At 44.2% G+C, this 22,829-nt stretch overlaps 1 protein-coding gene across 5 annotated transcripts in view; it reads right to left on the reverse strand.

The window, feature by feature from the left end:
* LOC307211160 (uncharacterized protein) overlaps positions 1 to 22,829 on the reverse strand; it is a 95,473-nt gene that overhangs the window by 37,884 nt on the left and 34,760 nt on the right. For 3 of the 5 annotated variants that reach the window (XR_013836309.1, XR_013836310.1, XR_013836312.1), the window contains exons 2-4: positions 18,554 to 18,685; positions 17,865 to 18,047; positions 16,979 to 17,164 (exon numbers count right to left, since the gene is read on the reverse strand). Coding sequence is in view for 1 of the 5 variants with exons in the window: in XM_079967505.1 (XP_079823631.1) it covers positions 18,366 to 18,431 (66 nt within the window). In the remaining 4 variants the exon portion in view is untranslated. The other 2 variants (XR_013836311.1, XM_079967505.1) reach the window with 1 other exon arrangement.

Here is a 22,829-nt window from a genome sequence, read left to right on the forward strand (position 1 = left end):
GGCCACATGACCCGGAAGCTGTACACTGGCTCCCTCGGCCAATAAAGCGAGATGAGCACCACAACCCCAGAGTCAGCCATGACTGGACCTAACAGTCAGGGTTCCCTTTACCGTTTTATACTACTCAAACAGCCATGGCTTTCACCCAAAGAGTCCCAGGAACTGTCATTCCTTAATTACAGTTAGCAAACCAAGAACCCTGAGCATCCTTAGCAAACTTCAGTTCCCAGGATTCTTTGCATGAAGGTGTGGCTGCTAAAGTGCTATTGGAATGCTTTAGATGTATGTTGCAGGTGTGACCCGCACACCCTTTCCTTGCCGGCCTTGTTTATTTCTTTATTCGCTGCTTTGTGCCCTGCCAGCTCAAAGAGCCCTCAACTCGGCTCCCTTGCTCTGTTTCTCCCTTGCGTTGCTCACAGCCGCCAGATGTTCTTTTGAACTATTGTTGGGTTGCGTTTATACAAAGATGCATATTTCTCCACCAGCTTTTGGAATAAAATCTGCACTATTTGTCTCTGTGGAAAAACAGCCACCACCAGACCAAGGTCTCTTTCCCACATGGATCAGTTGTTTGAGCACTGACAGTCTATTGACTATGCACCGTCCATATGCCTGACTTGGTGGTTGTGGTTGTGTTGCAGGGACTCTGCATTTTCTGAGCTTTCAAACCACAATATTTTTAAAACCCTGGGAAAATGTGATACTTCCCCTCCCTCCTCCCCTGGGCAGCACATCCATTAGAATGTGGTTGCACATGCAGACTGCTTCCAGTAACTATTACTTACCATAAAAGCAGTCCACACACACACACACACACACACACACACGTATTAGTGTAAGATGATTCCCATGGACAGCAAAAAAAACAGGTGGAGGTCAGTCCAATCCTATGCATGGGTATTCAGACATGTGTATAGGGATGTAACTGGGGAATCATCCTGAATCTCTGTTAACGCCACTCATGTGGCCCACCTCCCCTGTCGCAGCTCTGCAGGAGGACATTCTCAATTAGCTAAGCCCCCAAGGAGTTGTGTTTTTCAGGCATTCAGCAGCTGAATACCTGCCTGTTCATAAACTGCATGTGTTTCTCCCCTGCTCCCCTACCAACTAAGAAGAGTTAATAGCATTAACCATTTTAAGAGATCTGGCTTCCTGCCTGTCATTAACATTGTATTGCATAACAGGGGATGAATTTAATACCCAGGGAGCTGTGGTGCAGAATATTCATATGCCAGGAACCAAAATGAAGTAAATGCAAATCTTCATTACCAGTGGAGGATGTTAAATATTGATATTTTCTTCTTGATGCATAAGTCTGGGGCACATGAAACTCAATTACAAGACAACTAAAAATGCCTTAAATTATACATAAACAGCAACAAAACGAAGGGAGACAAGCTCAACTTTGCAAAGCACAAACATCAAGACTAAACACGGAACAATGAAATGAGATCTGTCACACAATACAGTGAGAGCTGTCTTCCAGAGTGAAAAGGCAATTAGAAATGACGATGCATTAGGCTGAGTTCCTGCACAGCAGCAGCAGCAGTTGGGGTGCTTAAGTCTTGCTGAAATCAGCAAACAACCCAACTATGACCAGGATGACATTGAAACACGTGCTGGTTGCGTTTCTGTGTGGTTGCTGGATTCCCTACCAAGCTTAGGTCAAGATAATAGTAAATGTATTCCCAGCTCCAAACGTTCCTTGGATTTAAAACTCAGTTTTAAATTACCATATTTTTCACTCCATAAGACGCACCTGACCTTAATACGCACCTAGTTTTTAGAGGGGGAATGCAAGAAAAAAAAAATTCTTTGAAGGGAGCGCTGAGCAGAGCCTGTATGCATCCCAGGCTCTTTAAAGGGAGCACGGCTCTTGGGGGCTTTTGCTTGAGGTGGGGGAAGGGACAGAGCGCAGCTAAGCCAGAAGCTAGAACAGCGAGAGGGAGCGCAGTGATCCCTCTCGCTGTTCTGGCTTCTGGGATAGCTGTGCAGCCTCTTCAGGGCAGTGGGATGAAGGCTCCCCACTGCCCTGAAGAGGCTGTGCCTGGCTAAGCCAGAAGCTAGAAGAACGAGAGGGAGCGCAGCATAGCGATCCCTCTCGCTGTTCTGACTTATGGGATAGCTGCGCAGCCTGCATTCGCTCCATAAGACGCACACACATTTCCCCTTACTTTTTAGGAGGGAAAAAGTGTGTCTTATAGAGCGAAAAATACGGTATGTCCTTTTTTTAAAAAAGGGTGCTTTCTCATTGGTTTGACAGCCATTTAAGCACACAAATGTGCTCGCTATTTTCCTTGCCACAGAGAGAGCTGCCATTTCTTCCACTGACCTTTCTCCTCCTGTGGCTTTAACAGCAGCTAGGTATGCAAGACATTAAGCAGGCGAAGCTTTTCCTGGAATGGAGATGGAAATGGCATATTTCTATGTGCCGAGCTTCTGTGAGAAGCTCACTTAAAGGTGGCAACCCTTGCCACAGCAAATGTTAGAAGACTAATGGGTGGCTTTGTGGCTACAGCCAGAGTTGGGGTATCAGATATGGAGGACCAGAGAGGTTGTCTCTTGCGGACGGTAAAAAAGATGGGTTTCCTTTTCACAGGCTGGCACTGTGACACCAGCTCTAGATGGGAGCAAACCAAGACATTAAGATTATGATTGTTTCTATAAATAGGCAAGCCTGAAAGCATATCCTGGGCAATTCAGGCCTATGAGCATCTCAGAAACCCCTTTCTGGGCCCAGCGAAACATTTTCCACATTTAGGTAATCAGGCTGCAACTTATTAGCTTTTAGAAATAAAAACCTTCATGAAAATCCCTTGGGATAGTTAAGGATGCAATGCTGCCTGCAGTGAAGACAACAATACAGCACAGAACGAGGAAGAAGGCAAATGGCTCTAGATTATGAAAACAATATTTGACCATGAGATATATGGAGGGACCATGCCAGGGACAGGGAGCCTCTGTAGCTCCAGATGTTGAGCTCCAGCTCTCATCAGACCCAGCCAGCATGGCTCACGGTCAAGGATGATATATCGGGGGGGGGGGGACACAACATTTCCCAGCCCTAGATTATATAATGACTTATGGAAATCAGGTGCAGTTAATAATGAGAGTGAAAGCAAGAGTGAAGGAGAACATGGTGGCGCAGGGAGCAATAGATGTTCAGGGATGTGTACGTTACAAACATAAATCAGATGAATGGCTAGGGTTTCTGCTAGAGTGGCCAGCTGCCCTACTGTACAGAGGACAGCCCACTGGTTGAAAGGCTGACAGATCTAGGCCTGGCTTAAAGATAAAGAACCACGAGAAAGGATAGCAGGGGCTATGAAGTTGCCCAACCAAGGCAACTTCTGGAGAGAGGAGTGAACAGCCACACAGGTTACCTGGTTAGATACATTGAGTGCAATCATAGGTGTCAACTTTCAGATTTGAAAATAAGGGATCAGCAGCCTCACCTGTCCTGGGGACAGTCTACGGGATATCTAACAATCCGGGATAGCAGTGGGAAGCAGCGGGAAACGGTGCTGGAATAAGGGAATTTTCCGCAAAAAAAGGGAAGGTTGACAGCTATGAATTGAATCCAGCATCATGCTAATGCAATTGCTTTGTCTGTGCAAGAATTTCTGCCAGCTAGATGGAACCATCTCCTCTCCCACCACTCTGTTCTGTTGTTCTCCCACCTTTCCGACTTGATTTGGGGTGTAGGGGCACAGGGAGGGGAGGGGTAAAGCCCTATTGTGCTAGCCTATCTAGTGTTGCCTTCCACTAGTGCAGCTTTTTAATTGAATCCAGCCCGCTGAACCTCTATTCTTTTTACATTACAGTAATTATTTCTAACTGTACACCCATACATATAAAATTAGCTCATGCAAATTTCATGTAAATCTGTGTCCTTTGGTTTGGTGATGCATCTCCTCTTCTTTGGCAATAAATGGTTACCTCAAGAAACCCTGGGAATGGCTGCTCTGTGAGATAGCTACAAGTTTCTAGCAAAGTTTTCAGCATCTCCACGAAAGGTCCTGTTCTTGGAAGAATGGCTATTGAAAACTGGTTTAAATTGCAGCTTAGATGAGACTGCAGCCAGCTGATTGGGAGAGAGGGAGTTCAGCTGAATTAGATGGATTCTTCCAAGAGACTCAACCTTAGAAGATAAAAGCAGCCCTGCTAGATCAGGTCCAAGATCTCTCTAGTTCAGCATCCGGCTCTCCCAGAGGCCATCCTGATGCCTGCTGGAAACCTGCAAGCAGAACCTTAGCACAACAAGACGGCTTGTCATTCCCAGCAAATAGCAATCAGAGCCATACTGCCTCTGACTGTGGTTAATAGCCACTGATGGCCATTTTCCTCACAACACTTGGAGGGCACTAGGTTAGAGAAGGCTGCCTTATTCACTTCATGACATTGGGAATGAAACTGGGTAAATACCATTGGCTTTATGGCTTTGCCACTGTTTCTATGGTGTTTTACAGCAGGACTGGGGAACCTGTGGCTCTCCAGATGTTGTTAGACTACAACTCCCATAATCCATGAGCATTAAACAGGCTGGCTGCGGTTGCTGAGACTTGTAGACCTGGAGGCCACAGATTCTCCCATCCCTGCTTTAGACTTGAAAGCATTCAAAGTGCTTTGGAGAACAATGGTGCTTGATAACCCAGCTAGCACACTGCTGGACAGCTCCTGTCTTGGTCATTGTTCAGCTGCTCAGTATTTACACTCACTAGTTCAGCTAGACTACTATCCTGCCCAGAAGACTGGGAATGGCACACCTACAAATTGTCCCTTACCACTTTGCAGCTGAGGAGTGTTAACCAGGAGCCCTTAAATGTGTGTTAGCCACCCAACGTGCGTTACAGTTAAATGAAAGAGGAATAGCGCACGACAACAGTAAGCAATTCATACTGGGATCGATCGTCTATAATTGACCTCAAAAGGACATAAAATAATGTAACACACAAAGCCCAGCTTCTACCACTTCATATTCCATGTGTTCTCCTACAACAAAGAAGTCTATTATTCCGTGGCATTCCATTGCTTCTCTTTTGTACGGAGTGTGCAAGATTGCATGCACAGAGGTGTGTGCATATGTGTGTTTTAATTTGTTGAAACAGCATTGAGGTCTAGTGGACCCCAGTCAAAGTGAACAGGGTGGAACAAAACATCATCTATCCAGGGCACTGAAGCTTGTAAATGATCCTCACAGGTGAAAACTCTGCATGAAGTTGTCCGGTATTATCTTTACTGACTGGTAGCATTTCAGAGTCTTGGACGTGGATCCTTCCCAGCTCACCTTCCTGATGCTAACTGGGGATGCTAGGGACTAAACCCATGGGTAGGCAAACTAAGGCCCGGGGGCTGGATCTGGCCTAATCACCTTCTAAATACAGCCTGCGGATGGTCCAGGAATCAGCGTGTTTTTACATGAGTAGAATGTGCCCTTTTATTTAAAATGCATCTCTGGGTTATTTATGGGGTCTGCCTGGTGTTTTTACATGAGTATAATGTGTGCTTTTATTTAAAATGCATCACTGGGTTATTTGTGGGGCATAGGAATTCGTTCATTCCCCCCCCCCCCAAAAAAAAATCTAGTCCGGCCCCCCACAAGTTCTGAGGGACAGTGGACTGGCCCCCTGCTGAAAAAGTTTGCTGACCCCTGGACTAAACCTGTGACTATCTCGGTGCAAAGCATGCGCTGCACCACTGAGGCCATCCAATAGCACAATAGCCACTTTACATTGCTGAACACGTTGAGATATAGAGGTGTTAAGATTTATTTATTTTTTTTAAAAAAATCATACCTCTAGGAGGCTTTGAAGGAAGAAGCGCATGCCTAAGGTATTAGGTATCATTGCGAACTCTAAATACCATTCTCATAGAGTTGGACTCCTGTACCATGAACAAAAATCCTCAATAAAATATCATTAAATTGGGTTTACTTGTCGATCTCATTTTGGTGAATCGTTTTTGTGCTGTGTTGTAACTCAGCTGTTATGAGCTCTCATGAGCTCTCAACAGAAGTGCAGAATATAAATATGCCTAATAATAATTTTTAAAAAATAAATCTCCCCCCCCCTAAATTCATGTCCCACCACTTCCCACTGTAATAACAAGGAGTGGGTGAATTTTGAACAGAAGAAAAGCCCAGCTGGATCAGTGTGGCCTATCTAGCCCAGGATCCTGTTCTCACAGTGGTCCTCCAGATGTCCATGGGAAGCCTAGCAGCTGGTAACCAGAGACAGGCTGCCTCTGACTCTGAAGGGAAAGTGACCCCAAGGTTTGGCACAAATGAACCTTCCTGTCATAATAAATGGCACCACATTAATCAAATAGGGAGGGGCAGGCCTGAGCCATGGTATCTCTTATTTCAGAAAACAAAGCACAAATAGCCAGATGGGTGTGTGTGTGTGTGTGTGTGATTATAGCAGATCACAGGCCAAACATGAATCAGCAATAATGTGCTCCCCCTACCCCCACCCCTCCCATCCGTCCACAATACCAAAATGCCATTTTGAGCTGCATTAGCCAAAAAATTAAAAGGGGCGGGGGGAGGTGGGAGAGGCATTCTATCCAAAACAGAGGAAGGAATAGCATTGCTCCACTTGGCACCACTTAAGGCTAAGCCGAAGAAGTATTATGTTCGGCTCCCTTTGCCAGATTTTTAAGGAGGATGTGGACAAATTGGAGAGGATTCAAAGGGGAGCAACAAAGATGTTGAAGTGTTTTGAATGCAAGAAAAATGAGCGTGGACCAGAAAGAAACTGGGTACATAAAGCCTGGAGGAAAAAAGGATTAACAGTTTTCACATGTTTAAAAGGCTGCTATAAAGAAGATAGAGGATACCTCAGGGAAGGACAGAAATCAACGGGTTTAAGCTGCAACTTTGTAAGAACAGTTGGCCAAGGAAACAAGCGACCTCGGGGAGTTATTTTATATATATTTCCTTGGATATTTTTTTTTTCCGGAGAAACTGAATAATTTCTTTTCTGGTATGGTTTGGATCAGGGCCAGATTAAAGGATATGGGTCCCTCTGCTCAGCTACACCCCGGGGTCTTATGCCTCTGCTTTATAGTTTATCAGCATCTACATACAGTGAAGGGTGTGGAAAAATGTAGCCCCCCCACCCTTTATTGCATTTTTATCCCCAGAAAGCAGCTAACAACCAGAAAATACATATATAATTAATAAAGCATTTGTGAAATCATTTGCTCCGTTCTGCCCACTGGAATGGTTTATATCCTGGTTCTTGCCCTTCACCACAACAGCTGCAGGGTCCATACCTATTAGCTACTACCAATGCTGTAGAGGAGGGAAGGGCAGCCGTGGATGGAATTGGTTTGCACAGAAAATGCACAGCTGTCCAGGATGGCTTACTTACACAAGCCATCCTTTCCCAGCACCCCATCAGCTCCAGCCAGTATGAACAATGGTAAGAGATTATAGTTCAGCAACATCTGGAGGGCACCCAGCTGGGGAAAGCTGGCATAAACCAATGGCATGGTCACTGGTGAACACAGACTACTAGTGCTGTTTGCATAAATAATAGGCAGCTGCAATGATGTTCCAACAGAACTGGGCTTCCCACCTTTCTTCACTTGCCTTGAGTGAATGGCAGATAGCAATGATGACCCTCCCCACTCCCAGCCACCACTCAAGAGTGGCAGCAGAGAACAGCAGAATGCATTCCTGGAAGGGGGGGGGGCGGGCATTGCTGTTGGAATCATAGGACTGCAACGGACCTAAAGACCATGATCCAATCTTACCCACCACACATTCCCGGATCTACTCTGTCATCCGCTCATGACAAGTCGAGAGATGGAACAGTTAATAAGGTGCCCCATGCTAAATTTGGCCATGCACTTCAAGAACAATTTAATGAAATGATCCCGGTGTGCCACATATCACACACAGCCAAATAATTCCACCTTAACGAACAAAACCCATCAGCCTCGCTAGCTAAGCTGGGATTTCTGCTCAGGGCCAGAAAATGTGAAGCAACCACTATGCTACATTGGCTCCCAGTATGCTTCCGAGCACAATTCAAAGTGTTGGTGCTGACCTTTAAAGCCCTAAACGGCCTTGGTCCAGTATACTTGAAGGAGCGTCTCCACCCCCATTATTCTACTTGGACACTGAGGTCCAGCACCGAGGGCCTTCTGGTGGTTCCCTCACTGCAAGAAGCCAAGTTACAGGGAACCAGGCAGAGGGCCTTCTCGGTAGTGGCGCCCGCCCTGTGGAACGCCTTCCCACCAGATGTCAAAGAGAACAACAACTACCAGACTTTTAGAAGACCTCTGAAGGCAGCCTTGTTTAGGGAAGTGTTTAATGTTTGATGCATTACTTTTCTTGGAAGCCACCCAGAGTGGCTGGGGAAGCCCAGCCAGATGGGCGGGGTATATATTATTTATATTATTATTATTATTATTATTATTATTATTATTATTATGTCCTACCCAGTACCCTGTTTCATCCTGCCTATCTCATCTTCCTCTACCCAAAGAACCTTCTCTGATACATGGAACATTTGCTTCTCCATGTTGGCCAAACTATGAATATTCTAAGTTTTCCTTCTGCCCAAGGACCTCCGGCTATATGAGGCCTTACTCCATGTAGTTCCTAGCATAGTAGTTAATTCAGAGCTGGTGAAATGGCCAGTGTGCAGGCAATGTGAGAGCATGATTCTTCAAGCAGTATATTTCCATGTTTCAGTCCCAGTTGTAAGCAGTGAATTGTTTCCAGGGGGGAGAAGTGGGATAAGGTCCTCGGTGAACCCAGGATGATATCTTGGCTTGTGTTTATTTTTAATATAAATGTGCCTAGCAATAAAAACTCCAGGGGAGAGAACAACTGATAAGCAGGGTGTAATACAGTAATTGCATTGACTCTACTGTCTGGACTGCTATACTCTGGTCTGTTTTTCCATTTGCTGTTGGGCCTATCTGCATGCTGTATGTAAATGCATGGAACAGTCCTCCAGCGACCTAATGTTTAAGGAAAATCCACTTTGTGAGGGGCAATTTGGAGCAGAGAAGTAGCAGGCGAAGTGGGCTTCTCCACTTCATATCACTCCCCTAAGCTCCTCCCCACCCCCACAAGGTTCCAAGCATGTGTGGCAATCACACAGGGTCCCCAGATGTTTCACCGTCTATTGATCCCTGTGCCACCACTTTATTTCTCGCTGCCACCACCCAGGCCCTAGCTGGTACAATACTGAGTCCAGTCAGGGTTAAATTGGAACATAAACTTCTGTTTATTTATTGCGGTTTAACAAGCGTGTGTGTCAGGGAACTGCCATCAGTGCCGGAGGGAGAGAGCAAAAGCCAGAGGGATTCCAGAGAGCGTCCAGGGATCGGGAGAAGCAGCTCCTCTTCTGGGGAAGAGAATCAGCATAGCACCAGTGGAGAAGGGGGGCAGGTGGTGGAAGTGGCGAGGTGGTCCCATGACTCCTCGCCTGGGACCAGCGGGGAGAGTAGGGGTCCTCCGTTGCCCACGCCCTCTCTGCGCAGAAGGCTTTCGCACAGAGAGGGTAGGCGGAGACTAGGCGTCAAAGAGCTTCTTTGCTGGAAGAAGTTTAAGAAACGCACACTCACGGATTCTGCCAGCGACTGAGTCAGCCACGGGTGAGTGGCAGTCCGGACAGATAAGGTTTACTCTGGCAGCCCAGCCAGGTGTTTGCACCCAGCCAGGGAGATAGTTGCCGGCTTACACACAAGCAACCCCCTTAGAAACCATTACAGTGTGGTTTCATAAACGGTATCGGTCAATTACAATCATGGGGTGCCTATCCAGACCTATAACTTCTGCTAACTGCTCTCACTCACTAAACCACCTCTCAGATATTTACTTGTCTTCCTAGCTCCTAACTGTTCCTGACTCAGCTTATTTCCCTACACTAACTCAACCTACCCACATACTCTATCCCAATTCACTCCCACTCCAACCAACCACCCAACTCCCAACGAACTCCCTTCTTTGCCCCTCCCAGAGCTGGTTTTATAGTCCCTCTGACTCCACCCCCCTGCGTCTTGATTGGGCAACCTGTTTAACTATTTCACCTCCAGCACTCTCATATGTTAATGTCACAGCATGTGCATTTGGAATCGCACATGGAGAAAAGCCGTTCCGGGAGATCGGAGGCAGGGGAGGAAAAGTTAAAGGCCCCTCCCATACTTTTCAACTGCAAACTACCTTTTCTCAAAGCTCTGCTATGCAGAAAAACAAGCCATTCTTTACGCATGTTTTTGCATAAAATGTCGTTTAGTCCTGTATTATGTTCATGATGTTGGTGGGTGGGAAGAAATTGGCCACTTCCACCCATATGCAGTCAGCTGATTGTTGCATATGGGTGGGTCCTGGTCCCTGATTATTGAAGGACAACCACTTTCACTGTTGTAGCATCAGCGTAGGAGACTATAATAAGCAGTTCAAAGGCCTTCTAACTTATATGGTGCACTCGCTCTGTACAAGTTGCAATTTAATGTGCGCTTGAGCTTGAAGAAGCAATTCAGGATTAACTAGGCCAGAAACTGCAAAGGGACCCTGGAGACAAAGAAAATGGGAGGAAAGCATTTGCATACTCCAGGTTTATGTGGTTCTTGGGATAGCTAGTTGAGAACATGGTCAGCGTTGCTAGTTGTTTCCTATTTGCTCTTCTTCAACTCATCATATACAACACAAATTCCCAAAATGGGGGATGGGGAACCTGTGGTCCTCCAGTGGTTTCACACAATATGAAATAGTGCTGAATAATACAACTTAGAACTGGGCGACCTTTTGGAACTAAAGCAAAACTCCATAGGAAGGGTCAGAGTAAAATGATGGGCAATATTCAATGTTAGTTGTACTCAGAGTAGACCCATTGAAATTAATGGACTTAAGTTACTCCTTTCCATGTATTTCAAAGATTAACACTGGATATCACCTGATGCGCCTAGCGTTAGGGCAAGGTGCTGAAATATCACTAGTTTTGCTGACAAGGTCAGGAGAAGAATGTAGAAGATTAGGGAGATGGGTGTTGGAAGAAGATGGGATGTGTGTCTCTTTTTGTGAGTCTCCCCAGTGCGGTGGACAAATGTTAGACTTGAAAGTGAAGCTGATGGGCCAGAGTAATGTGGGGTTTCATAGCAAGGTTCAGCACTGGAAGACAATGTCACATTGTCTCACATTCACTGTAGCATGGCTTGTGAAAGTTTGTTCTCTGCATCAAATGCTACAGCAGCAGTATGAAAACATTTAGCTATGGATTAGCCCCAAGCAGCGTAACATTGAAAGCCCAACACCACATTTCCATGGACAAGCATCAGGTCCTTCTCATTCAGTGTCATTTTCCCCAATCTCTGTCAAGCAACAATGATATGGGAAAGACCAGGGGATTGGATCTGCCCATTTAGTTCTACATTCACCTTGCCGCAGAAACATAGGAGGAGTCCACAGTTAAGTGTCTCTCTTCCCTATTGCATGGAGGGCGACACTCAGCATAGGGTTGCCTTATTTCAAAAAGTGAAAATCCAGACAAAGTAAGCTTTTTCCAGAGGGTCCCACAAACCTCCCGAAAAAATAATATTTGGGGGTGGCAGGGGACTACAGGGGGAGGAAAGAAAGAATAATCCCTGCTGCATGAACAGACACCTGGTCATGCTACATGTAAAGTCACTTACTATCTGAAAGTGCTTTGCACATAATCTGAAAGCAGTTTCAAACCATTTTCTAATCATTTTAGCTATAAGCATAACATCACACACACACTTGATCATTAAGGTACTTGTTTGGCCCAAAGCAAGTTTCTGAGTCAGGTTGTGATACTGTAACTAATTTTAAAACAAAAAAACCTGCTTTTCGTTGCTAAAATTCCACAGAGTTACTGACTCGTGGCAATGTCGTCCCATGTAAGCAGCACGGCCATGGATCTGAACTTTTGATAATGCAAATAGTTTAGATGCATGCTATATTGCTCAAGGAAATAGACTATTAAAAGGTCTTTGCGAAATATTTCTTAAGAGTTGGAAGGAAATCAGCTCTAAAGAACCCCCAAGTTTGCCTGAGCTTACTGTCAGTCAAAGGCAGCTTCCTTCTCATTATCCAGGTTCCTTTTCTAAGTCAGGTGAACATGAGAACTTCCATGACATGAAAACCCAGCTTTGCTGTGGATTTTAAATCACAGATAGGCAAGAAGACACCTATCTAACAAAGCAGAATATATTTGCAACAATAACTATTACTCTACTGGAAAATCAAAAGGCTGTTATGAGCTCCGTTGTACCATAAGGTCATGATTTTAAAGCTGATTTCTCAGTCAATTTTCAGGTGGGGTGTTTTTGGTTTTTTGTTTTGTTTTGTTTTTGGCACTATCTACCGGCCAAATTTCTTTTGACATTTAGCATCTCTCCAGAACAGTTTGAGTCTTTTGCAGGTCTATTCTGCAACATGCTGTTGACACCATAATAGTGCATTCATGGTGGATTTGTAGTGGGCTGTCCACACACCATTTCTTTCAATAAGTGGTATTACAGTGACAGATAGGTAGCCGTGTTGGTCTGCCATAGTCAAAATAAAATAAAAAAATTCCTTCCAGTAGCACCTTAAAGACCAACCTTAAAGACCAAAGTCTTGGTCTTTAAGGTGCTACTGGAAGGAATTTTTTTATTTTGTTTTGGTATTACAGTGCTTCCTCTATGCTATCGTGTTATTGCAATTTGGAGGAGCAACTCTTGCACTACAGGACAATAAAAGTGGAACAACAAAACAACAACAACCCCTCCCTGAAAAAAATGCAACATAAAACCTTTTGGGGATTTCAAAGAGGATGTTACAGGACATGCACTGACTGGACTTGAATAAGTATAAAGGTATGCCTCCCCCTAAAATAACTATTGCCGGTGCAAACAGTGTAGGACGTGAGATTGTGTATAACCAACCTGATACCATCATGAGCACAAATGATCACGAATGTAATGTATGATAACAACGACATCTGGAGTTAGTAATTTATAACTAATAGGAATCACAAGTGGTGATGTGTTCCATCTTTTTCATCCTGGCACTGTGGAAGCCAAATGCATTTCCATTTGATTTTCACGGAGAAGCAGAGAGAAAAGTAAAAGCCACAGCTGCTCCCATTTCAGATGCACAAGCAACCTCATGATGTTATATTACTTTATTAATTTATTGCATGCATACCCCCTCCTTTCTCCCAAGAAGTCCAAGGTAATGTACATGGCTCTCCTGCTCCGTGTTATATGCATAACAATCCTATGGGGTTAGTTAGGCTAAAAGAAATGGACCCAAGGTCACCCAGTGAGCATAATGGTTGGGTGGGGATTTGAACCTGGTGTCCTCCGGTCCTAGTCTGGAACTCCTTTTTTATAGTTTTTATTAATTTTTCAATTTCACATCTCAAAATAAACATCTTACATAGTACCATACATTCAATGACTTCCCTCTTTCCCCTTCTATGGTTCATTATCCACCATCCCTGTATATTTTACTATAGCCATTTTATTCAGTTCTCCTATCTTACATCGCTCAAGTGTTTATTATACGGTTGAATTTACTTTAATGCTGCCAGCGTTTTCAACTGTGTGCAATTATTTTCCGTATAATACTCAGCAAAAAAATAAAAAATCCACTTCGCTTTAAATACATGTTCTTCTTGCTTTCTTATTCTATATGTTAGGCCAGCTAATTCTGCATATTCTATAATCTTAACCTGCCAATCCTCCTTACCTGGGACCTCCCTCACTTCCCATTTTTGGGCTAACAAAACTCGGCTCGCCATTGTTGCATGCATAAATAAGTTTTTCTGGCACCTTGAAACCTCTGTCTGAATGATTCCTAGCAAAAATGCCTCCGGTCTTTTAGGCAAAGTTGTTTTAAACATTTTTTTCATCTCGTTATAAATCATTTCCCAATACTCTTTAACCTTTTTACATGCCCACCACATATGAAAAAAGTTCCTATTCTGTGTGTTTGTGTGCGTGTGTGTGTGTGTGTGTGTGTGTGTATACACACACACACACACACACAGTCTGACACACACCAACTGCGAATACATCAGGATAGCATTTCAGACTACACATGGAACTTGTAGTTTCAGCTGACCTGAAACTCATTTTCAGTCCTGCAGCAAAATTCATAGTGTTTTGGTGCAGAAACTGAAGAGGGGTCAGTTCTCTCGCATTCCCCCACCACTGCCCCACCCGGAATGTATGCTTGGGTTTATCAGAGGACAATGCCTTAGAAGGGCTGAATGCTTTATTAAAAAGCATTTGAGCCAGACCTGTGTAAACACTTTCCTCAGTGAACCAAAGCCAAGCCATACTTTGAGCAAAGGTCAGGGCAGGGAACAGGGTAATTCTTCTGCCTCTGATACAGCCAAGAGCCACACGTCTGGCAGAGCCATGCGTCCGCAAGCCAGGCATTTCCTTCCAGTCCAGGAAAGAGATTAAAGCAGATTACAAGCAGCATGTTGTAACTGAACTGTGTGTGTGTGTACACAGAGAGAGAAAGAGAGAGGGTGTAGCATAGACAGTTCAAGCTCTTGCATAGCTCAGCTACCCAAATGGCATTAATTATGATGAGAATAACAGAAAACGAAGTGAAGAAAGAAAGATGAACTTCAGCTTTGTCCAGAGTGGGATTGTTAGATGTTTTTCTAGAAGCGTTCCTTGCCAAGGAACAAGACCAAGAGCTCAGACAAGCTTTACCTCCCATTTGCTTCCCATTCAAGCAAGAAAGGTGGACAAGTGGCTGTAGATATAAACTACATATGCAGGCACAGTGCAAACCCACAGCGGAAAGCACTTCCTCACCACCTGTCATCATCAGAACTCCCAGCAGGAATTTACTAAAAAGTTTTGGCAATTTTATAGTAGGAAGATATCCTCAGGTTGTTGTTGCTGCTGCTGCCAGAGTTCAATATCTTGGGTTCGCAAAATACCACAACAGGGCTGAAGATTGAAAGTACAGCCAGAAATATTCCCATATATTATTATCTAAAGAGCTGAACAAAATTGCAAATTCCTCTTCCACAAACCCATCCAGGTTCGCACTATATCTAAATCTAGTTTTCTCCAACAACCATCACCCACCCTGGCAATTCTCAACCAGTCTTTGGGTCAAGACAGCAGTAGGGGCAGGAATGCGGGGCTACCCCACTATGCATAATCAGGATCTGGCCACTACTCACATTGCATGCCAGCATCAGTTTCTATAGCAGGGGAAGGTACCTCAGGCCTGGCGGGGAAGCAATGTGGCCCTCCAAGCCCTTCTGCCTCAGGACACTTCCCACACCTCTTGCCAACCCTACTTGGCACCCTCCATGAGTGGTTTTGCCTGGCTGGTATATGTCCTTGAACTCTGATGACGCCTTTTTCTTGCCTGCATGGAGGATAGAGAGGGGTGTTTGAGTGCAGGAACTAGCCTACCATACAAAAGTAAAAATTACATTTCTTGATCCACCCACTATTGCCTCACTATCAGAGTTCAAGCATTCCACCTTGGGGGGAGGGGGAATCCAAGGATGGTGCAAATTAGGTCTGGTGAAGGTTATGGCCTGGGGAGAGTGCCAAGGGCCAGACAGAGAAACCTAGAGGGCCATATTTGGCTACTGGCTCTGAGATTCCTCTCTCTCACTCTACACTGAATAGGAGCTTCACCAATCACATCAGAGGGAAACAGCCACATTGCCACCCTCAGCTGAATTTCCAACATTTTGTTCCAAGCAACGCACAACAAAGGGAAGGGGGAGCTTTTCCAAGTTCTTCACACTTTTTCAAGGTATCAAAAGTGTTCTAACAATGCCTAATGATAATGATCCAAAATGTAAATGTATGCATTCATGGAAATATAACAAGGACAAAAAATGTTGCTTGATTTTGTGTGTGACTTGAAAGAAAGAAAATGTCTACAATAGAGCTGGTTTTAAAAACACACACACACACATATATATCCAGACATCCATTATAATTTGGCTCCGTTTCTTACAACTCCATTTATGTGCTCAAATTTCCTTCCTGTCTGATTTGATCAAACCATAGTTTGCTGTAACATCTGAATCATGTGTACTGTAGTTTTCCTCTGGAACTGAAAACCCACTTCAAACCAGAATTGCTTCCCTTTTCTGGCTTGGAAGCAAATTTTATGGTTTGCACGCAAACACCATGGTTTGCACAAACCATCATTTGCCTGGTTTGGACATCATGGCAATCTATAGTTTGCCTGAACCAGAGAGCAACTTTCATCTTGCCCTTTTGGAAATTTTGAAATGTAAGACCTAGGTACCACGTTTCACGTACAACTAATATACATTGAAGCCAAAATCATGGAAGATTGGGGCTGTATACAACCATGCTAGTTATGGAAGAGAGGTGTGTGGGTGTGGGTGTGTGTGTGTGTGAGAGAGAGAGAGAGAGCGCACAAAACAAAGGGAAAGGCACAAACCTAGAACGAGGTAGCATCTTTCATTGTGGATAAGTATGAGGTGTAATTATTTTAGTGCCCATTCTATTGAAAATGTTGGATATCTTTGGTATTTTTTCCTATGTTGTTGTTTCGCTGCACTGATTTTATCCTGTGAAACATCTTGCTATTCAATACAGAAAGGTTTGAATAAATTAATAAAGGGGAAGTTCCTTGCCTTCAGGGAGCTGGCACACTCCAAGGTAATCTACTGCCTCAAGCCGAATAGCGCCGTGAACATGAGAGGCTTATGGTTTCATTTAATGCTGCTGTGGGTATGTTCCTTGCCTTTTCCTTATCCTGTTCTATGTCATTAAACATCTCCTTCAACTATTGTCCCTGGAATATCAGGTGATACTGAGGTGGAAATGAGATGTGGTTTTCTTTTATAGGAACAGCTTTCTGCCACCCTCTTTTTTCCCCTGCAATTCCTCTCGGAATTCCCTTAAGAGCTCTGCAATTGTGGCAAGTATTGCTAGGGGTTCCCCCAGGACGAGAGCCTGTTAAAGGTCAGGAAAACGAGCTTACCTGAATCTCAGAGCAGATGGAGTCATGGTGGAAGCTTATTTGTTCGGATTCAGGGAGCACACAGATCTGGATGATGATTCATGAAATGTATACAATTATGCTTTTCCATCCTGATCTTCCTTTGGAAAATTCAGAGCAGCTTCCGGGGGTGGGGGGTGGGAGTGTCTCCTAATCAGTGCTATTTCTCTGGAAAAAGAGGTGCTGGAACTCACTATGAACACATCTCTGGTTTTCTTATACTGTGGTACCTTGGGTTAAGAACTTAATTCGTTCTGGAAGTCTGTTCTTAACCTCAAACTGTTCTTAACCTGAAGCACCACTTTAGCTAATGGGGCCTCCTGCTGCTGCCATGCCACCAGAGCACGATTTCTGTTCTCATCCTGAGGTAAAGTTCTTAACCCGAGGTACTATTTCTGGGTTAGCGGAGTCTGTAACCTGAAGCGTATGTAACCTGAGGTACCACTGTAATGGCAATAGCGCCCACCTGAGAGGTGCCGGAACAGAGTTCCAGTGACTTCCACCTGGAAAAAAAGCCGTTCCTAATAAGTCACTTACCAGCCATGCTGGGATTTGTTTAGCCTTAACAATATAACATCATGGTGCGTCTTCACAGACCTACCCCAATCTCCTAATGTATGCCTTCAGAGCATACGCATGGGAAAGTAGGTTTCCCCCCTTAAAACTGGAACAGCAGAATTCATAAAACATCCATGAATCCCTAAGGTGTGTGTTTCAGGGGGAAACTGACAGGGTTGTGTGAGGACTGGAGACGTACCGTATATATGAAATTAGGTCCAAAGTGATCTCAAAGCCCCAAGCTTTGGGCTGTTTTTATTGCTGCTGTTGTTGTTGTTTTAACAATCACCACACGGCACCTCAGGCTTACCTTGGCATGCGGCTGGATGATGGCGGTGGGTAGTTTGGAAGGTTCCGGAGAGCAAAGCTCTCTCAGGGATGTGACTAGTGATGAGGAAGGGAGTTCACGTGCCGCTGAAGTTTTACATAACAGCTCTCTCCTGCCTCTTCTTCCCCCATCGCACAGAGGCAGACGCTGACAGATTGGCTAAAGCTATTAAGAGACCAAAAGGATTGGGTTTTAATTCTATAATTATTTGCTCTGGGAGAGATACTTGTAATCACCGAGAATGAGTCCGGCAGTATTGGTGGGGGGTGGGGTTGAGGATGGGAGGAAAATGAGGCCTTAAGTAACCTATTTGTGGGGTTGAGGGTGGGGGGAGATGATGTATTATCCTAGCTCGTGTGTGTATGTGTGTGTGTGTGTGTGTGTGTGTGTGTAACTTCCTGCCCCCCCCCCCCAAATACTAGACAGCCAGAATGGAGGCCTTTTCCTGATTTCTCTCTTATATATATATAAATATACACACACAGTGTTTTCCACCTGTTTCAGCTCCTTCTCCTCTGGCAGGTAAGGCTGAGCCAGGGTTTCCTCCATTTGAAACCGGGATTCCCCTTCAGCAGAGCAACACTCTCAGATGCATCTCAATGAGGACAGGGAGGTTTTCCTCCCCTGTACAGTACATTTCAGGCTTGCACTATTGGCTCATATATACATACACTGCAATGAATGTCACCATGGAAACAGGATTCTGCGAACAAACAGTCTGCAGCGATGCCTTTTCTTTTCTTTCGTTTTTGCATGCTTACCAAGGGAGTGTCTGAAACGCCCCTTCCTCTCTCCACAGAACCCTAGAGGAAGAAACACACAAAATCTTTTTTTTAATAAAAAGCATAACTAGAAACCGCTGCGTCTATCCAAGGTCTGGGGTGTTGTTTTTTTAGCAGCTGATCAACCCAAATGGTAGTCAAAACAGCAATACAGAAGATTAATAGGACGTATGGGAGATAATACACAGATTTCCTTCCAGGGGCGGATGGGAACACTCATACTTAATAAGGTGTCTTTTGCCTCTTGGGTAAAAAAATAAATAAATAAAAATCACAGTGAGATGGATAGAATATCATTGGAGGGGCGTTTGTGTGCATGTGTCAGATTACACCAGATTTACCACTACATCCACCAATCACACAAAAGTCAGAAATTAGCACAATAACTAGTTCAGTTAGGGTACCACTAAAAATAATGATTGGAGTTGTGTGAGCACATATGCTGATGCATATGTTTTCCCTAATAGGGCAAGTAACAGTTTCAGAGAGGGTTTTCATTAGCAAGAGTGGGGAAGGTTGCCACCCTGTTTCCCCACGCTGCTACTCCTACACGCACTCCACAGCTACTATTTGCATCTCTATCGTTGCATCTAGTTTGTCGCCCAGATAATCAGTAAGTCAATATTTTTTGAATTACTCAGCTTGTAGGAGATAGTTATAGGTAGACAGACACCACGACCACCACATCTTAAAATGTATCAAGGCAGTGTATGCTATAAAAATATTAAACATAATTTAAAATAACAAAAGCAGATAATAAATTCAAGGTAAATGTCTAATCAAAAATCAAACAGCTGAAAATGTCCATCAGCACCTCTCTATGAGTTTGGTCCTCAGGTGAGCATGTGATTCCTGGTATTTGGCCTTGAGCCTTCCTCTATTTTCAGAGTTTGGAGGTGGGCCAAACATCATGCCCAATCACAGCACTGGGAGTGTGGTAATGAAAAATTAAAATGCCCAGGGGTTGGGGGCTTACCATTTTGAAAAGAGGCAGCAGAGGGTTCCACTTATATATATCTTCCCTCCTCCCAAAGAAAGCTCCACCATCACAGAGCTGTAAGCAGCAGCCCAGCATCATAGCAATCTCCGGCTATAAAATGCCCAAATGGGAATGGCACTAAATCAGATGTTTTCAGTCATTCCATGTTAATACTGGAGCTATTTAACTGGGGATCTTTAATGATTATTTTTGTATAAGAATATGGGGGGAAAGGGTATTTTTTTATTCTTTAATTGCTATTAGTAGACCACCACTTTGAGCACGTTACTAATTATTTTATATTTTATGGATTGTATATCTGTATTAATGTTATTGTTCTAAGTTGCTTTGAGACTCTGGTAGAAAGCATCAAATAAATCAGCAGTCTTAATCAATCAATCAACCAATCAATCATCATAAAAATTATGATGCATTTATTCTCCCTGGGGCATTACATGTTTGTTTTTCAAAATGGCTGCCACCCTGTTGTTTCCAGCTCCACTGTCACTTGAAGTGGCAGAAGAGCGCTTTTTTAGTTTAAAAAACGGAGTCTGCTGTTACCACTTCTCAACATGGCAAGCTCCCATTTTCGTTTTTGTTACCGTCCACCTGGAAGTGGCCAAAAAATGCCCCCCCCCACTGTCATGGAGGATAAATGATCCTGCAAAAGTGTGTGTGTAGGGGATATCTGGCCCATTTCTAGGCTCCTCCAACATTCATAGAGCATTTTTCCTGATTTGTTTGTTCAGAGCTTACACAGTTGTTAGACTATGTCCAGTCTTTATTGAGTATTCATTCTATGTTATTTGCAGGGAGGTTATATGAAAATGAGCATTCTTCCTGAATTGCTCACATGGTGGTTACATGCCTTTCCAATGATTATTTGTTCATTCCACACCATTCAGTGCATTTCCCAGTCACTTTCTTAACTGCAAAACAGTCTGTTCTTTTTTAATACGTGGATTTGTTGCACTATGGTGACAGAGCACTTGAATCCCTACTTTAACTGCACAAACCTAATCTTCCAGTGTGAGCTCAAATCCCTCCCGTAAAATAGTGACAGCCTGGAGTAACAGTCACGTCTTGTCTGAGCTGAAGTTTCTTTACCCTCATTCTGCCCATCACTGATTTGAGACACTCACTCACACCTGAATCTGATAAAAAGGATAGAGTTGGGTGACATCTCATCCAATACCTTCCGACAACCTCTCCCAACAATTTCATGGAGGTGTTAAAGAGCAGGGGAGACAAAAATTAAATGTTGTAGAACCCTGGAGAATAATTCGTATGGAAAGGAACAGTGGCTCTCCAGCACTACATTCTGAAACCTGCTGTCCAAAATGGAGAAAACTGATTGCAAAATGGTGCCTCAATCTTGCATTCCTAAAAGGTGGTCCAGGAAGATTATATCAGTAGAATTCATCCATCAGAGTAACCAAGGCAATCAGGGTTAAAAGCAGACAGAAAAGAATCTAGACTAGTTTCATTCAGGAATACCTGGAGGATGCCACAACTTTGCCCACAAATGGAAAATCTGAGACTTGCCTATAATGATTGAAGTCTAAATATAAATATATATTCTGGATCCCAAACTGAACTGGGTCAATTTGGGTCAACTCAGGATTCAGTTGATCAGGTTGAGTCAGTTCTAGATCACCTCAGTTCAGTTCAGGTCTACCTGGAGTGATCTGGGATTGCCACATGGTGGTGGTGGGGTGTCTGGTGGCAAGAAGATGAGGGAGAGAAGATGCTTAGGCAGTCTACATGCATCTCCTTCTCCCCCATTCCTGGCTGCACAACTGTACAAGACACCCAAAATGGTTTGTGGCCCAGGTATGGGTCAACTCAGCCCCAGATTGTCCCAGATCAGTTTGGGGCTGCTCCAAAGAATTGGATAGGTTCCAGAAACAGATCAGGAGTCCATGCATGGCCCTAATGCCCACCAGGGGTTGAGCCACAGCCTCTTTCAACGTGGCAAGCTCAAGATCTACTGAACAAAAGGCATTGACTGTTCTGCTGACCAGTCCAGCCAACCTTAGGCAAGGGTCAAGTGGACATGTTATGACTCGAAGCTCTTCAAGTGCCTGGTCTGCACCCTTATTTGCACTCAACTGCAGCTCATCCAAGCAATTGCAAGAAGCCCAAATCAAGATCTCTTGCAGCACAGATTCTGATATCAAAATATCTTCCCATGTCAGAGATGATGTGAGCGACATTATCTACAAAGTGTCCCACAGACAAGTGGGGGTTTTGATGGTGCTGTGGGTTGACCACAAGGGACTGCAAGAGTTCTCTAAGAACTAGCTCTGCTGGGGAACATTTTGTAGATACTATGCTAGTGAAAAAGTAAATTTTCTTCACTGCCAGCAACACCCTGGAGCAAGGCTTCCAATGGGCTCTAACCTGCTATTTTTCATCCTGGGGGTTTCCCCCACCACCACCTGTGTTCTAGTCATCCCAACCTCCAGCTCCAACAGGTCCTGTTTACTGAATCCTTTCAAAATATGGTCTGGGCTTATAACTATCAAAACATCCAGTTTGTAAATTAATGCTCCACAGGTTAACTGTGTGTTGCATGAAGAAACACTGCCCCATATCCTGGATCTACTATCTTCACGGTCCCTTCCAACTCTACAATTCTATGATTCCAGTGGATAAGCCCATTTGAAGAGAGAGAGAGAGAGAGAGAGAGAGAGAGAGAGAGAGAGAGAGAGAAATTTATTTCCTCCATGCCATTCATAGAGTCACACCACTTGGTCACTGCAAATGTCACTGAGCCCAAGGGAAAACCTAATCCACTCTTACATACAGGCCTTCTCCACAAAAATATATAATTCAATAATAAATGAGGCGTTCTCCTTTCAGGGCACAACCTTAAGAACTTCGGCAAAGCTTTCCAGCAGGTCCTATTTCTTTCCTCTGCAAGCTGGCTCAAATAGCAATGAATCAATACATGAACCCCACCTTTTTCTGGGGGGACGCAGGGGTATGCATATCCTTAAACCTTTTGTGAATCTAAGTTTGGCTTCATTGAGGGGCAGTATTTCAATATGAATAGGAAAGTAAGAGTACCCCTGAATATTAAAAAAGAGGGGGGGAGCACTGGAACCACCCCTATTTTCCATATCCATATCTTTAGCAGAGCTGCTCTTATGGCAGGGCTGACAAGATGACCATACTTCTCCA

The sequence above is a fragment of the Podarcis cretensis genome (genome assembly GCF_951804945.1).
Source record: "Podarcis cretensis genome assembly, chromosome: 2".
Classification (NCBI taxonomy): Eukaryota; Metazoa; Chordata; class Lepidosauria; order Squamata; family Lacertidae; genus Podarcis; species Podarcis cretensis.